The sequence below is a fragment of the Coturnix japonica genome, chromosome 6 (assembly GCF_054131305.1).
Source record: "Coturnix japonica strain WE chromosome 6, WE-NBRP24, whole genome shotgun sequence".
NCBI classification, from domain to species: Eukaryota; Metazoa; Chordata; class Aves; order Galliformes; family Phasianidae; genus Coturnix; species Coturnix japonica.
The window spans coordinates 14,295,269-14,311,934 of NC_140668.1; the positions used below are offsets into that span (position 1 = coordinate 14,295,269).

Here is a 16,666-nt window from a genome sequence, read left to right on the forward strand (position 1 = left end):
CCCACAGGAGCTGGGATTCCTCTGGTTCAGTTCAGAAGAGCACAAGGAGTTGCCTGCATGTGAGCTCCTGCTCTGAGTCCTCGGACCTTCAGCTGGGAGGCAGCTGCTCACACACAGACACTGGGTGATGCCCAAGGTGCCTGGGCTGCTCCTGATGTGTGCCAGTGCTTGTAAACCATGTGGGAAATCCCTGAGATAGACAGCTCCTTCCTGGGCATCAGCCGAGGGCCAGAGAGGGGATAGCACCGGCTGTCTGGTGAATTCACTCACAGCTGCAAGAGCAGCACAGGGCCTTCAGGAAAGCCATGCCCATGGTGTGACCATGTTGCTGTGTCAACTCCAAGGCCCACGATCAGTCTAATGTTTGTGTGCCACCTTCTGCACACTGATACCATAGATTAGCTATCCAGTCAGGCTATGTCCAGTGAAGCTTTCCAATTAGGATGTTTACTTCTGTGGTTTTGCACTAATGCAAACACCAACACACAAGAAGCTAGAAATCTTGATAGAGCTGCAGGCCTGAGCTCCTGTTTGGACCATGGGGACACAGTTTAATGGCTTCCACAACTGCACTGTAGCACAAGGGGGATACCGAGTCTTTAGGATGGATGGGCGAGGAGATAAAGAAGGGTGAATGCCCTCTGTGAGAGTGCACTGAGCTCTGCCTGGGGATGGAAGAGCAGACAGGTCAGAGCTAATGGAAATGGCAAACAGAGGAGACCATCAGTGTCTTTTCCTGTCTTCCTGATCAGGGAGAGTAAATGGAAGGTGCCCTCTGCAGACAGATGGGAATCTGATGTTGTCTGTCCCTTGTCCCATTTGGTGGCCTTTGTCACTCCATTATCTGCAGCAGGGACAGCACAGCAGGGCATGTGGCATCCAGTAGATCCCTGGAGAGCACAGATGGCAGCTTCTTGACCAAGCAGTGGAGGAACCAAAGAGGAGAGGTGCTCTGCTGGATCTCATACTCTCCGGCATGGAATGTCTTGTGGGAACTGCGAAGGTGAAAGGGGCATCAGGCCACGTGCAAGATGCAAATGTATCTCTTTTTATTTATTTTGAGGCTGTAAGCTTAATAGTTGATCATAAATGTCAATAAAACTGAAACAAATAATTGAAGACAAAGATGGAAATCATTGAAATTGTGTTAACCCTTCTCAACATGAAAAATTCTCATGAGTCTTGTTCCATTTTAAGTTGTAAATATGAATCTTTGAGGTGATTTGATGTCTTTTTATTTCTTTTACTGAAACTACAATGTTTTCCAGAACTGTGTTCGCTGGACACAAATGTCTTCAGATTCAGAGACACAGACAGTGGTGCCAGTGCCAATGCCCTGTGACTATAGCCCGGTGCCCAGCACTACTCTTCCCTGCTGCCTATTTGATGTGTCTCATCCTCCAAGTTTTTTCAGCTCTCCTAAATAAATGGCCATGGTTAAGGGCATGTTTTCAGCAGGCCATTTGGGCACAAACTACTCCCACTGCCCTCCAGATTTCTCCATCCCTTGCTCTTTGTTCAGTCAGATACCTCCCAATTATCTGTCTGATTTCTGACTTTCAGGGGGATTACTGGAATTTGTACCATCTCCCCAAAGTCTGAGAATCAGTGAGAATGTGTTAACCCGTCTCAATGTGTGAAATACTCACAAGTCCTGATCAATTTTAAGTTGATACCTCTCAACTACCTGGCTGATCTATCCCAGGAAGATTACTGGAATTTGCTCCATCTCTCAGAGTCTGATGGCCTCTGTTGTCAACTACTTCACTGTGATTCAATCTATCCTATCCTACCTCAGAATAAATCATTTCTTTTAAAAGTATTCCATATGAAAGACAAACTTCAATAGATGCAGCTTGAACATGGCATGCAGTTGATCACTGTGTTTTACTGTTCATTCAATTGCATCACCTTTCTTTCCATTTGCTGGCCAGATAAAAAAGAGAAATCTTTCCTTTTCCATGTGTAGCTGGTTCTCTGAGGAAAGCCAGTGGGAGTTGGTGCAAAGCAGTTTTAACACTGAGCGGATGAATGCAGAGGAGAAGAGTGATGTGAAGAAAAGTGATGCAAGTCCCATAGGTCCATTGTGAGCAGAAATTGGGTGGGGAGGTTGAGAAGGACCTTTGTCAACACAGTAACAGTACAGAACTCATTGGGACATCCTGGATTGGTATCAGTTGCACAGTGCTGCTTTAATGTCTTCTTTAAACCCAACTATAAATAAATAGACAATAAATTTATACTGGATTCTTTAAGCTCTCTCCAGATATCCCTCCTTTTTGCTGAACAAGTTCTGATAACCTGAAGAAGATAACAAGATGGCATAAGGCACAGGAGATTCTTTAGGTTATAATGGTCCCAGGGTGCATTTGATGCTGAGTTCATCAGCCTCTAGTGCAGAGAGAAGTTTGCACAAAGTGCTCAACAAGACAAAGTCAGAAGTAACAGTGAAGTTTCTTGGAGTATTAATGGGCCCGCTGAGGAACATTACCAAGTAAGCTTCCCAAGGGACTTGTTAGAGAAGATAACTGGAAGCCATGACTACAGGCAGGCAAAGGCACTGGCATGCTAAGAAACCTCTCCTTTGCCTTACAAAGCAGACAGGTCAATCCCTGATTGCAAGACCAGTGGTAGAGAGATCCTGTCTCTCATGTTGGCTCCTGGCATTTCCTGGGGCAATGGGTTGGAGGTCCGTATGATGTTAAATGAAAGACATGGGGACAGAAGATCCCAGGCTCTACATGTGGTGCAAGGACGCTGTGAGGTTCATGTCCCATATGAGACCTATGTTTCATTGCAGGATGTGAGCAGGGATGTGAGAAGGGCCCAGTCTGAACAAGCAGCCAATCCCTGTGAAACTCTGAACTTCAGATCTCTCGGTTTCAGTGCCCTCCTTTGCACATTCTCCCAGAGTTTGAAGTCCTTTATGTTCTGTGGTGCCCAGAACATAGTGAGGCAGTAGCAATGCAGAGCAGAGGGACAACCCTTTCCCTCACCCAGCTGGCAATAAGTTGCTTCATGCACTCCAGGGGACTGTTGTCTTTCCTGGCTGCCTTGGCACACTGCTGACTCACATTCAGTGTGATGCTGACCAGCACCCCAACCCTTTCCAGTCAGAATCCTCTCCAGTGTCCCATATCCAGTCAGTGTGTATGTCCAGCATTGCCCCTACCCAGGTGCACAATCAGGCACTTGTTCTTGTTATACTTTATGCACTTGGTGCTTAGTACCAACTGGTACCCACTTCTCTGACTTGTCCACATCTCTCTGCAAGTCCTCTCCACCCTCAGTGGAGGCAACAGCACCTCCTCATCTGGTCTCATCAGCAAACTTGCTCAGAACGTCTTCTAGTCCTGCATTCAAGTCATCTGCATAAACATGAAAGGAAAGTGGCCCCAAAATGGAACCCTGGGGACCCCGACAGTGACCATCTACCAGCCCAATGGAAAAAACTGACTATAATCCTTTGGGACTGACCTACTGGCCAACTGCTCACCCACCACATTGTGTTTCTGTCTAGCCATATGCAGAACATTCTGTCCAGAAGGTTGTTGTGAGAAACAGTATCAAAATCTCCACTGAAATCCTCAAGGATTACATCAATTGGCTTCCCTTGGTCAACTAAACGGATAACTGTGTCACAAAATGAGCTTAAATTAAACAGGACCTTTGCCTCACAAACTTGTGTTGGCTGCGACCAATGACAGAATTGTCCTTCAGCTGTTTTTCCATAACTCCCACCATCATTTTCTCCATAATTTTACCAGGCTCTGGACTGACAGGTCCATAATTGCCCATGTCATCTTTCTTGCTCTTCCTTACAATGAGACAACATTTGCCAGCTTCCTGTCAGCTGGCATGACCCTAGACTTCTTTAGATGCAATTGAAATGAGAGCCCAGAGCACACTAAGTTTTCATCATTGAAAGAAAGTAGATGTGCCATAGCTTTGCAATGCCTTGAACTCCAGAGTATGCCACAGATGGAGCAGAGGGGAAGATTTGCCTCTTCTGTAGTGAACTCATTCTTTTGGTAAGCAGAATAACACTACCTGATACATGGGGACTGTGTCTCTGCTCTGCTCTGCTCAGCTCACAGGGCAGCGGTCTGGCAGGGTGTTGCTCTCATGTCAATGCAGGTAAACTCACTTTAATCCTTTTTCCTCTGTAAATGCTTCCTCTATTTCTATGCTCAGATACACTTCCACATTCCCTCAACTACACTTTCATATATCATTAACAATTACACTTTCTTATACCATCAAAACAGTTTGTCAAAACGTACAGTTCTTCAGTTCACATAAACTCCCTTAATACAGTCTGTATTCTTCAGTTATAAACACTGTGCCACAGAACCAGCACTGATTGAACCACCTCCCTCACACACTTCCTCGCAAGCAGTACATAGTATTACATAAATGGGTTGACACTCATTGGTCGGGTGGAATGTACACCTCTCCTCAGGACAATCTTACTAATCTACAGAGTACAAACTCCTGTCTTCTTACATACAAGCAGAAAGTACTTATGAGTGGACACACAACACAGTCTTTCACTTTGTCCGTGTCTGGCCATTTCCCTCACAGGAGGAAGGAAACATGGATCGGGACTCGGCACTCACCCTGCAGCTGTTCTGCGTCTCACTCACACCACACTCACTCTGACATTTAGATCAAAAACCATGGTTTATTCATACTACACAATGCTGACAACATTTTCTAGCTGGAATCTTAATAACACTCATACTCTGGTCGACCAGTTGCAAACGTTAATGTTTTTCCCAGAGTCGGCTTGACACACGGTACCAAACACTTAAAGCAGATGATAATATTGAACATACAACCTATAACCCCCGTGATTACAACTTGGAGAACCCAGGCTACCATTTGACAGGCTATCCACTATATCCCATACCCGTAGGAGAGACCAACCTAGGTCCCTCCTATTGTCACCCACCTGGGAGAGAGTACTTGTTCTTGTTTCCATTCATATGACATACAGTTCCCTTTCATAGGAACTCACCCAAGGAGTCTTCCTACCCCAGCTGGCAACCAAAGCCATGAGCTCACCTCCCTGGGAGCAGCACGTATGGCTGTAAACTGTGTAGGATGTCTCCTCAAGACATATGGGCTCCACTTACCATACACATACCTGGTCCACCTATGGGTGGTCCTTGTCTGTCCCTGCAGTGATCAGGTGAGGAAGGGAGTCCTTCAGAGAAATCTCAGGGTGCGCCAAAAGTGTCTCCCTCTCAGCTGGTCCTGCAGCGAACAGAGCTGGTCCCACCTGGGCCGCCAAATTGACTACAGGAATTGAACTCTATAACCTCTATAACTGATACAGTCTCCCATGACATACTTATACCAGAGTTGAGGAAGTATGGGATAGGTGAGTGGACAGTGAAGTGGGTTGAGAATTGGCTGACTGGCAGAGTGCAGAGGGTTGTCGTTGGCGGTGCAGTGTCTGGCTGAGGGCCTGTAACGAGCGGCGTCCCCCAGGGGTCTGTGCTCAGTCCGGTCTTGTTCAACATCTTCATCAATGACCACCCTCAGCAAGTTTGCTGATGACACAAAGTTGGGAGGATTGGCTGACACACCTGAAGGCTGTGCTGCCATTCAGCGAGACCTGGACAGGCTGGAGAGCCGGGCAGTAAGAAACCGGATGAGGTTTAACAAAAGCAAGTGTAGAGTCTTGCACCTAGGGAGAAATAATTGCATGCACCGGTACAGGCTGGGGGAAGAGCTGCTGGGGAGGAGCTCTGCTGAGAGGGACCTGGGCGTCCTGGTGGACGACAGATTGACCATGAGCCAGCAGTGTGCCCTTGTAGCCAAAAAAGCCAATGGCATCCTGGGGTGCATTAAAAAGAGCGTGTCCAGCAGGTCGAAGGAGGTGATCCTCCCCCTCTACTCTGCCCTGGTGAGGCCTCATCTGGAATATTGTGTCCAGTTCTGGGCTCCCCAGTAAAAAAAAGACAGGGATCTCTTAGAAAGAGTCCAGCAGAGGGCCACTAAGATGGTGAAGGGCCTGGAGCATCTCCCCAATGAGGAGAGACTGAGGGAACTGGGTCTGTTTAGCCTTGAGAAAAGAAGGCTGAGAGGGGACAGGATCCAGGTTCTATAAATATTTGAGGTGTGGGGGGCAAAGTGTTGAGGCCAGACTCTTTTCAGCAGTGTGTGGAGACGGGACAAGGGGAAACAGACAGAAACTGCACCATAGGAAGTTCTGCACTAATGTGTGCAATAACTTCTTTACGGTGAGAGTGACAGAGCACTGGAACAGGCTGCCTAGGGTGGTTGTGGAATCTCCTTCTCTGGAGATATTCAAGACCTGTCTGGATGCCGAGCTGTGCAACGTGGTGTAGGGAACCTGCTTTGGCAGGGGGCTGGACTCAGTGGTCTCTGGAGGTCCCTTCCAACCCCTACAATTCTGTGATTCTGTGAATATCATGGAGTTGTTTGGATGGGGAAAGACTACCCCTTTGAATGACCTTTTGTCAGGGCATGTCCTGGGATTCCTAGGATCCTCAAAATGCAGCACTGCTTCTGTCACTGAAAAATGTGGCTGTGTGTGGGACGGAGGGAGGGTCCATGAGTCCCTGGCCCACCTGACTGAGTATTTCCATGGTCTTAGCAAAGACATACTTACAACTTGAGAATGACAGTTAGCTGTGTTCATGGTGGCATGGCCACTTTTAATGGCCTTGAACTGTCTGAACATAACTGAAGAGGCTCAGGCTGATGTAAATCAGCTATTGAATGATAGTGTTGAAAAACTGGAAAGACAGGTGGCAGTTTTGATGGGGAAAAAACCTAATTCAATCATTCTCCTATGGAAGATCAGGAACATCTGTATGGAAGACCATGGGGACCCTGTACAAGGGAATCTGTATAAAATGGACTCTGTAAATGAAGGCACTAAAAGGTCAGATTTTGAGGTTCCATTTGGACTAGATCTATTTGAGATCTGACTGATTGTAACCCAAAAATGAAAAAAAAAAAAAAAAAAAAATGCAGGATAGGCTGGTGGGAGTGCCCTGACCAGTATCCAACCCCCCAAACCCTGCTGCCCATAATACAGCAGCTGAACTGATGGATATAGTACAGTGGTTTAGACAGAAACCAAGAGAGCATGCCAGCATAGCTGCTCTGGTTATGGGACATGGAGGCAGAAAGCGCTGTGGTGAATGGACTGGAAATTTCAAAACTGACATCCATTACTACTCACCCTGCCCTCAGGCAAAGACTGTATGCTCTGTCCAACATAATGAGGATAGCCATTTGATCAGTGAATGATTTATGGCTGTGTGTCATATAACATGGCCAAATAAGAATGACATACCATTAAATATCAGCCTGTGGTCCTCTATGGAGGACTAACAAAATTATATTAGAGAATTAGGCATGAAAGAGGCAATCTATGAAGATGATTTTGAGAGCCCAGTCAATAAATTTTTCATCAGGAACGAGGGATCTCATCCTACAGCCATCACCTTTACATCAGGATGGGTCTATGTTATCCATACTGAACCCCCCAGTGGCTCAGGTGCTGTAATACAACAGGCTGCCCAATTGATGGGGAGACAAGAGTGCCTACGGCCAGATGCAGGCTCTGAATGGTGGTGGAAAGGTCAGAGAACCATCTGCTGCCATGACTTAGGTGTCCAGCCCCTAAGGTAATCCAGTCTGGACCCATTAGGGTCTTGAGACAACAAATGTTTAAAGACCAGATTAGAGCAGGAGTTCAGTTTAAAAAGATCGATGAACAGCATAATCAGGAAAAAATATCTGTTAAACAGGCCCAAGCACTGAGTATTTTCAGTCCAACCTTTTCAGCCAAACTAGATGTGAATGTAACTCAAGAAGGGTCTGGATGGGGGCTCTGGCAGAGCCAGAGTTCTTTGTGAACCCCTATGAGGTTTTGGTCACAGGTTTGGCATGGAGCAGAATAAAGATACATCACAGTTGAAAAGCATTTATTGGCTACCTATTCTACACTACAGGTGGTAGAACCAGTAACTCAGATTTCAGAGGTTATCGTTAAACAACAAGGCCAGTCCAGGGGTGGGTAAAAGATCTAACACACATCTCTATGATGGGGGTGGCCCAATCACAAGCAGTGGTGCGCTCAGTTGTTCTGCTTGCCTGCTCCTCACGGAGTTTGGAGAAATCTATGCCTGTTGCGTGTTCGAGTGCATGCGCGATGCCATGTGGAGGGCTTATCGCAATAAAGATTGGCGGATTTGCTGCGTAGACCGGTCAGAACTCAGATCTGCGTTGTGCTTCCTCCGGCACCAAACGCCCAACAGTGGCAGTTCCGTGTATTGGCCAGCAGGTGGCAGCAGAGACCACGGAAAGAACCTCTGCGGGACAGACCCTGGGGATCCGTTCTCTTTTGATTATAGGGGAAGAACACAAAGATGGAAGAGGAGGGAAGGGGGAAAAAAAAAAGAAAAAAAGAAAAAACCAAACCACAGCAAACAAATAAAAACTTCTCCAAACGTAGCAAACATGAATGTCTGTCAATAAATAAATGAGTAATTGAATTGATTTCTGTTTCCACTCTCCCCCGCCCCCCTCAACTTCCGAGATGAAGAAACACCTGGTATCAATTGGACAGATGCACACAGTGAAGCCAGGGATGGTCTGAAACGCAAAGCAGCTGAGCAGCTTTTAGAAGAAAACAGAGTAGTAACAACTTCTGTACCTACATTCACCACTCTGAGATCCTGTCTGGGTCACCCAAGGCTTGTAAATAACCACTGGGTCGGTTCTGATGTCGAGTGATTTGTTGTCAGTTCTCTCATGGTTCTCCGGTCAGTTCTCCGGTGCCAGGATCTGCCACAGGGCATTCTGACCACGGGCATCATGTTTCTATGCTGCCGCCTGCATTTAACAGGCAATGGGACTGCCCAGCATGTGCAAGGCAGCACCTCTGTCACACCACCAGAATGTTTAAGGCTGTTGGGATTGTTGTTAGCGTCCCATTAACACTGAGGCTAGAGATACCCTTAGGGTTGACATTACTATTAGCATTACTTTAATGGTGCCCTATCTGGGTCATTTCCAGGGGATGTCAGGAGTAAGGCATAGTGTCAGGAGAAAAAGAACAGACTCTGTTACTTTATAAACGTGATAATAGAGAGAGTTCATTGGAAAAAATACAACTCTTAAATAATGCAAAGCATGCTTCTGATTGGATGCAGGCATCATCTGGGCTCTGATTAAAATTACTTTTAAGGTAAAGATTATTGTTACCTTAATGATTGTTTTTTGGATTATGATCAGGGTTAAGGTTCCTTTTGCTACAAACTTCTAGCATCATTTTTGTTGTTGCATTTGGAGTTAGGGACGATTTTAGAATCAGGGTAAGGGTTAGGATTAGAGTTACATTGCGGGTTATTGCTGTTATCTTTACAGCTCCTGTGAGGGTTGGGGTCTGGGTCAGGTGTTTAAAAATGAAATGAGAAAAGAATAAAAAAAATATATTGAAAGCTTCAGATTTCCTTAATCTTTGTGGGAATCATATAATGTGCAACTCAGATCTACCTCTTTGTGCAGTGAGTGCCTGTAAATTTGCTAGAGCCTAATATAATATGGCCTTGTGCTTTCCACTAACTCACCTTCATTTCATTTCCATTACATTTGCTTGGTAGTCAGATTTTGGTGTGTGGATATTTTAAAACAATCTAACTGACATTGGCAAAAAATTAAAAATAAATTAAAAAATGCATGACAGCATCGTATCAATTTTTATAGATAAGATACAGAAGAGCTGTTTCCCTTAGTTTTCTGTGCCTCTTTACTTTCTTACCCCCTCCCCTTGTGTGAGAAACTCTCAAAGTCAAAGATTTCTAGTTAGGCAAAGATGGCAGCGATAGCAGCAGTGCTTATTCATTATTGCAATACTGCGCGCACATCCCCTATTGGCAAGGGAGAAACTGCACACCAGTCAGTGAAATCAATTCTGTTCTATGCCCTAAACCCAATGCAGGTGATGCTCTCATGGCTCTCATTGGTTGAGCATCTCAGGCTCACAGACTCCTCCAGACTGTTGCTAGGTTTCATTTCCATATAAGGTCAATTACCAACCTCTTGTTTTTAGGTCTGCCTTGTACTTTTCTGCAGAGAGAGAAGGGCAATGTTTCCAAAAGTCAGTACATTCATTCTGTCCTGTGCTGGGCTCTACCCACCCTGTATTTATCTTGTGCTTGTCTCAATTCTCCCCATGTCAGAATGCCCCCAGTCTGAACTTAACTCTGTTCAGCAACTTTCTTGGTGGAAAAACTACTTATACAGCTGTTTTACAAGAGGGTTATACATTCAGTTAGGGCCTACACTATATACTGAAAATACTGGAAACTTCCACTGCAAAAACACAATCTACCTCTCCCATCTGTGCAGCCTTGCAGACCCAGAGCATGCCAGGTTATTTCTGCTTTCATAGCATTTGCATGCTGTAGGGTGAGCACAAGGTTCTGCTGCTTGATTCTTCTGCAAGAGCTGCCTACCGGCAAATGGTTGCAGGGATGGAGGATGTGACAGAAAGCATTTGTCTCCACAAGAGCAGAGTTACATTCAGTGCAGAGTGTGAGAGTCAGGTTGGTGTGGAAAAGCACTGACACGCTGGGGATGATGCAGTGCTCACATGTCTAACACTCACAGACATTACTGTCAGAAGGATGGTGCTGTGTTGTGCTTCTACCTTTGGCAGCCCCTGGAGAAATGCTGTGGCACACAGAACACCTTTGTATTGCACTGACTGCTGCCATGCAGCATGGATTTAACACACCAAATCCAGAGGAGCATCACTGCATCTAACTGCCCTGAGAAAAACTACTGTAGCTGAAGAGATGAGGAGGCAGCTGCTCATCTGCAGAACAAGCAGCACTGCCAGACATTGGGCCAGGTGAGCACCTCCTGCTGCAGCGTGATGATGACAGGGCTGGAGATGATCTGCAAAGCCAGCTTCAAAGTGGGAGACGTGAGTCAACATGGCAGGAGGACAGAGGTGTTAGGGAGCAGCCAAGGCATCAAAGAGTATCCAAAGACTTTGAAAAGTATCACAAAGCAACAGCCAGGAAGACTGGGATTATCATGAGCAGCAACCTGGATGCTAGAGATTATTTGCTCCCATACAAAATGGTAGAGATCTTGCTGCAGACATCCCAAAGCCAGGCAAAATGGGAACCCAGAGCTCTGCCTGCACGAACCCCACAGCCAGAGTGTTGCAAGCTGAGCTGCCTTGCTGTTTGTTGCATTCATCGCAATCACTGTGAATGAAGACTCAGAATGCAGTCAAGGCGATAATTGAGCATGAGTGACTTTATTCAATAAAAGACAGGAGGGCTTGAGAGGTCAGGGGTGAAGATGGGACCCCTCTTGTCAAGATGAGAGTGGCTCAGAGCTGGTGCTGCTGCCTGGTGCCTGGGACTGGCAGCCTGACTCTAAGTCCCCATCTAAGATGCTCAGCTTCACCTCACTGATGCTGCCCTGCTCCTGCATGGTGGTGCTGCTGCTGGGGCACTCGGGCTGTGCTTGGGAGGGGCAGCACTGCAAAGGCGCTGGGTCACAATCCAGGCAGGTGACTGCTGTGTCTGGCAGGCTCAGGTCAGCATCTTCAGCAGAGCCAGGAGATATGAGAGCATGAACGTGGATGAGCCCCTTGTGTCCATCACTGTTACCATGTGGAAGGCTGTCATCCGAATTGCAGCGATTCGTGCTTAATAAGAACTCTCCATTGATGGAAACACACTGCACATCACTACCTGGTTTGGATCTTTGGGGTTGACAAGGGCTCGAATCACCTAGGAAGGCATAGAAACACAAGGGTTAGTGTCAAACGTTTGCAAGTTGAATCATGAAAGATTGTTGATATTTGGTAATAGAGTGGCGGCAGGAAGAAGCAAATAGGCTTCAAGCAACAGAGCCACTGTCTTGAAAGTGATCCTCATTCAGGTCCAGCTCGTGTGTTGTTTCACTGTAATCCGCTTCTTTGGGTCTACCTAGTGGGCAGCAACACTCGAGTTGTTACTGATATCATTGAAAAGAACTGGAGACAATTGTTCTATTCCTAAGAGCTTCAAGGTGCCTAGAAGCACAAATAGAAACCAGCAGTATTTCATCACTTCACCAAAAGGAAGGTCAAACACCTGAGCTGTGAAGAGCAGTTACAGAACCTATGCATAAGATCACACCAGACATACTTTGTTCTAACAACAGTTATGGCACATAGTCCATTTCCTTCAATATTCCCAAAATGAAATGATGTGGAGCATTACAGGGAAAGAAACACTGCACACAGACACTATGACCCTGATTAGACTCAAGCAGCAGACTTAAAACAAGTCAGAGTTTTAGATTCCAGGATATTTCAGGACCTATCATGTGTGAAATTCAGTTACACAACAGTGCCTAGGTGCCTGCGTTTCAAGCAACTTTCAGATCACAGCCATGTAAAATAAAAACAAATTCAGTGCAGAAATAGCAATCCTGTACTATAATACTCATGAGATTATCCATTTTTTATAGCACTCTGACTAAGTTCTAAAACTTGCTCATCCCAGTTCACTTCAACAATTTCCACCAATTCAAGCAATGCAGTTCTGAGATCCTGTGTATGTCAGGCAGATAGAATTGAACAGTGCAGGAATAATCTCTGACAGCTTTAAGAGCTCCGTTCTGCTTACAAACTCTCAGTCCAAAACTATTCACAGTTTTAAGGCAATGAACACCTGAAGCAGTTGGATCATCTGCCATTTGCCGCATTCTGCTTCTTGGCATCATGATTAGTACAAAGGGTTTTCTGCTGTCCTGCAGAGATGGACAAAGTCCTGCTTACAAATGGACCAAGTTTCAGTGTACAGCAGAGTTTGTACCAGACTAAAAAGCCACGTCATTCAATTCATGTGCTCAGGTTGTTATGCACTCAGAAAGGAAACAGAACTAACTGTTGAATTCTGAAGTCAATCTGTGGGGTCCTACATTACCTCCTGATTCTGGAAGAGGAAATTCTAATAGCAAATGCAGAACTTTGACCTTTGTAGACATGAGAAGAGCTGGCATTTAGGAACATTCATTTCAGGGAAATCAAATGATGTGTCTATATTTTTACTACAGATAGTATAGGGAGCAGCCAGTTGAAGAACCAGATACAAAAAAATCCAGCCCATTGGCAGGAAAATACTTCTCCTTAAATTCTGTATGCTATCATGGTACAGAATTAGGCTACAGTGCCACATAGGCCAACCAAGCGTAGAACCAAATCCACAAAATACTGGTAGACAAAGCAGCAAAAACAGGGACAATATTCAGCAGACAGGCCTTTCTACCCACAGCTCAGCATGTTCTGCCATCCGAAAAGCAAGGCCTCTTGTCAAGCTCAGCTATTTCCCTTCTCAGTGTATTCTAGCACCACTGATACCCACTGGTATCCTCCTGTAGAGTGCCATCATATTGTCATCATCCAAAGGGAAAACCCACACAGCAGAGCATACAGCAGTACACCCATGCTCCAAATATCCGCCTGAAAAACAAAAAGACAAGCTTACAAACCTGAAGCACCACAAATGGCTTACTGACAGACTGGATTGTCTGCCCTTGCCAAAGCCCACATATAGCCCATGAAAAGCTGGCTCTTTCCCTCAGGAAAAAAAGCCTTATCGTCCCAGAGAAAGCATATAACCCTAATTCAATTGCCCTTCCACTCAGCTTAGAGCACTACTAAAACCAGCATCTTCACCTTAGCTCATCACACTGCTGCAGTTCCTTTTACAAGGATTTCACTGGCAAAAATGAAATCAAAGCCGTCACAAGGGATTTAGCACAGTTACGTGTTACTGGCTACGAGAGCTGTCAGCACAGTCACCTGTCAGGCTTTGCTGCTGTTCGGTTCTCTTTATGTAGAGGCACAACAAGGTTCAGACACAGTGCAGTTCTCACTTTGACTGTAAAGAAAAAGGAGGCTTGAAAAGCAGCGTGTGGAAAACAAAGAAACAAGAATTAGAACAACAGTGGGGCCATGGCACTTGTAGGAATTGCTCCGCCTTTAACAGCGATTCAAGAAGTACGAGGGCATCCCAAACCAGACCAGTTTGGACAGATTAACAACTGCAAGTAGTGGGTTCCAAAATTCCAGACATGAAATCAAAGCTGGAAAAACTCTTCACATTTTCATCTCTCAATTTTTAGTTCATTGTGCATTACAACGGAAACAATTCTTCACATACAACTTGGAAGCTAAAGACAAGTCTGACAAAACAGACTGCACAGAAATGATGGATAATTAACAGAGCAAATTGCTCTTTCAAACACTTAGTAATAGAAAGAGATCTCTGAAGTTGCTGTTCTGTAGAGCCCCAAAGCAGTCGCTTGAGGCAGTTCAGGATTAGCCAGAGACAAACCAGCCAGCTGTGTGAACTGAGACCAATTGCACTTTTCTAGTCTGTGGCCACTGACAGCTTCTGAGAGCTACCAAGCGATGCAACCTAGCAGAATTCAGAAGGGAAACCAAGAGAGCCTACCTGAGCTCCACTGCCTTTAAATGCTCTGTGGAGAGGGAAGGGAAAGAGGGGAAAACAAACACCGCTCTACATCCCTCTGAGCCAATAGACACTTTGCCCTGGATTAGCTCTGGTGCTGCATAAGCTGGGCTTCCACAGCATGTGTTCAGGCGGTAATCAAGGCCTGCCTGGAATAACACAAAAAATAGAGAGAAACGTTTGCTTTAACAGAGTTTATGTCTTCTGGTCATAACACTTGAGAAGCCTCAGAGGCTTCTTCTCCTGTGCATATTTTCATTCATCTTAGAGTTTGCTTTCATTCAATGTGACCTCTCTAGGCAAATATTGTCTAAGACCATGAGCATCACATAAATGTGCAGATCTCAAGCTGCTCACTTATCTAGTACCCTTCGCATGATGCTTTATTTTCCTCAGCTGATCATCTAGATTGTGTCTGTTGATTGTGCAACAACAGCCTGTTGATCTCGATTACCTGTGAGAGGCTCTAACTTTGGCCAGGAAAAATCATTTGAGGATAAGTAATTATCTGGGACTCAGTAAGGCAGTCTTCCCATGCTTTCATAACAGCCGAGATACACACACACACAAACTCGTGGAACCCCACTGCTTTGCACAATCCTGTGCACTCACCACGTGCCCTCCAGCAACCAAGGATTGCAGAGATGCTCCAGACTGTGCCAGAGATGGAATCTCAGAGTGCTGGGACATTATTGATCACTAAGGAAAACACTTGGAAGCATATTCAATCTGCAGAAGCTGTAATTACTGGGCACAGTCAGCTTTCCTATGGCTCAGCTGGAGGAGGCGGGTGCTCTCATACATCTGAGACACTCGCACAATGTTGGGATCATTCTGATGGAAACTATGTCTTCAGATATCATGGTTAAAACCATCCAAGATGATCATGCAGAGCCTTAGCTCTTGAGCAGCACTTCCTCCCCACCCTTCACTACTCCAAGCAGCTCCAACAAACTTCTCAGAAGAAATCCAGGCCAGCACAGACCTGGCAGACCAGAACCAAGTGCAGCTTGTGTGACGGCAGTGCCCACTCCTTGCTTCCACCCTGCTCCAGCAGGTTAAGGAGTCTGAGCCTCACTGGCCTTTGACAACTCAAGACTTTCAGCACCTCATGCCAACATTTCTCACTAAGATACACCTAAGGCATTGAATTCTCTTCTCACTACCTCCTCCCAGTCCTCCCCTAGGAACAGAAACAATTCAGATTCTACAGCAAACTACACCATCTGCACTGCAAGAGCACACTGAACCACCTGCAACAATGAAACGTGGTTTTGGAGAGTGGGTATGAAAACACACCTTTAGACAGCTGTCTCCCTGTAGCCAAAAGGAAACCAAGAAGGAAAAGTCCAGCCTGAAACATGCCCATGCTACTAGCCCAGGTTTTTCACAGTCAATGCAGAATCCATCCTTTTCTTGAGGTAACAAATGACCAGTGAGTCTCCCGTTGCTCCACCCCTTCTCCTTCAAAGCCTGAAAAAGAAAGAATAAACAAGCAGAAGAAACCCAGACGTACCTTTCCACACACAGAGCAGAAAGTGGAACAGCAGTTGTCTCCTTCCTGAGACATGGTGGGGAGCATCCCAGAGGAAGCCCAAGTTCTTTGCTTCTCTCCACAGGGACTTCAAGCACTCTTGGCAAGAGCTGCTTTGGTTCTTTCTTCAATTGCTTCCATCACCAGAATCTCCTTTGGAAAAGGAACCCGAATGAAAGAATCAGCAAATGAAAAAGAATGAGCAATAGCCACTTTACCAGCTTTCTTCTGACACTCAATTTAGACTCTTGACTCGGGCAAGGTCTTAAAATCAACTGGTTACAAGAACTGTCCCAAAATATATCCAGCTTCTGTACAGCTGCCATTCTTTCTGACAGCGAGTGTAATCACAGAATCATAGAATGGCCCGGGTTGGAAGGGACCTCAAGGATCATGAAGATCAATCACCTCCCTGTCCCTGCTGGCCATCCCCTCTTCTGATGGAGCCCAGGGGACCATTTGCTCTCTGAGCTGCAAGAGCACGCTGATGGCTCACGTTCTGTTTTTCATCCACCAGGACCCCCAGGTCCTTCTCTGCGGGGCTTCTCTTAAGGACTGCTCCTCCCAGTCTGTAGAAATGCCTGGGATTCCTCCAGCC

General features: G+C 45.8%; 1 protein-coding gene across 2 annotated transcripts; it reads right to left on the reverse strand.

Annotated features, from left to right (window-relative positions):
• Positions 1 to 11,304: 11,304 nt before the first annotated feature.
• LOC146760334 (rho GTPase-activating protein 32-like) lies at positions 11,305 to 16,201 on the reverse strand. Of its 2 annotated transcripts, none has more exons than XM_085551353.1 (3): positions 16,051 to 16,201; positions 15,834 to 15,944; positions 11,305 to 11,801 (listed from the first exon to the last, which is right to left on the reverse strand). In XM_085551353.1, exons 2-3 carry the CDS (start codon positions 15,901 to 15,903, stop codon positions 11,380 to 11,382), a joined length of 492 nt encoding a protein of 163 aa, XP_085407479.1. In that variant the 5' UTR covers positions 15,904 to 15,944; positions 16,051 to 16,201; the 3' UTR covers positions 11,305 to 11,379. The 2 variants fall into 2 exon arrangements, 1 of the variants encoding a protein (XP_085407479.1); XR_014947626.1 differs by lacking the exons at positions 11,305 to 11,801; positions 15,834 to 15,944 and adding exons at positions 13,818 to 13,940; positions 14,517 to 14,683.
• Positions 16,202 to 16,666: the final 465 nt, after the last annotated feature.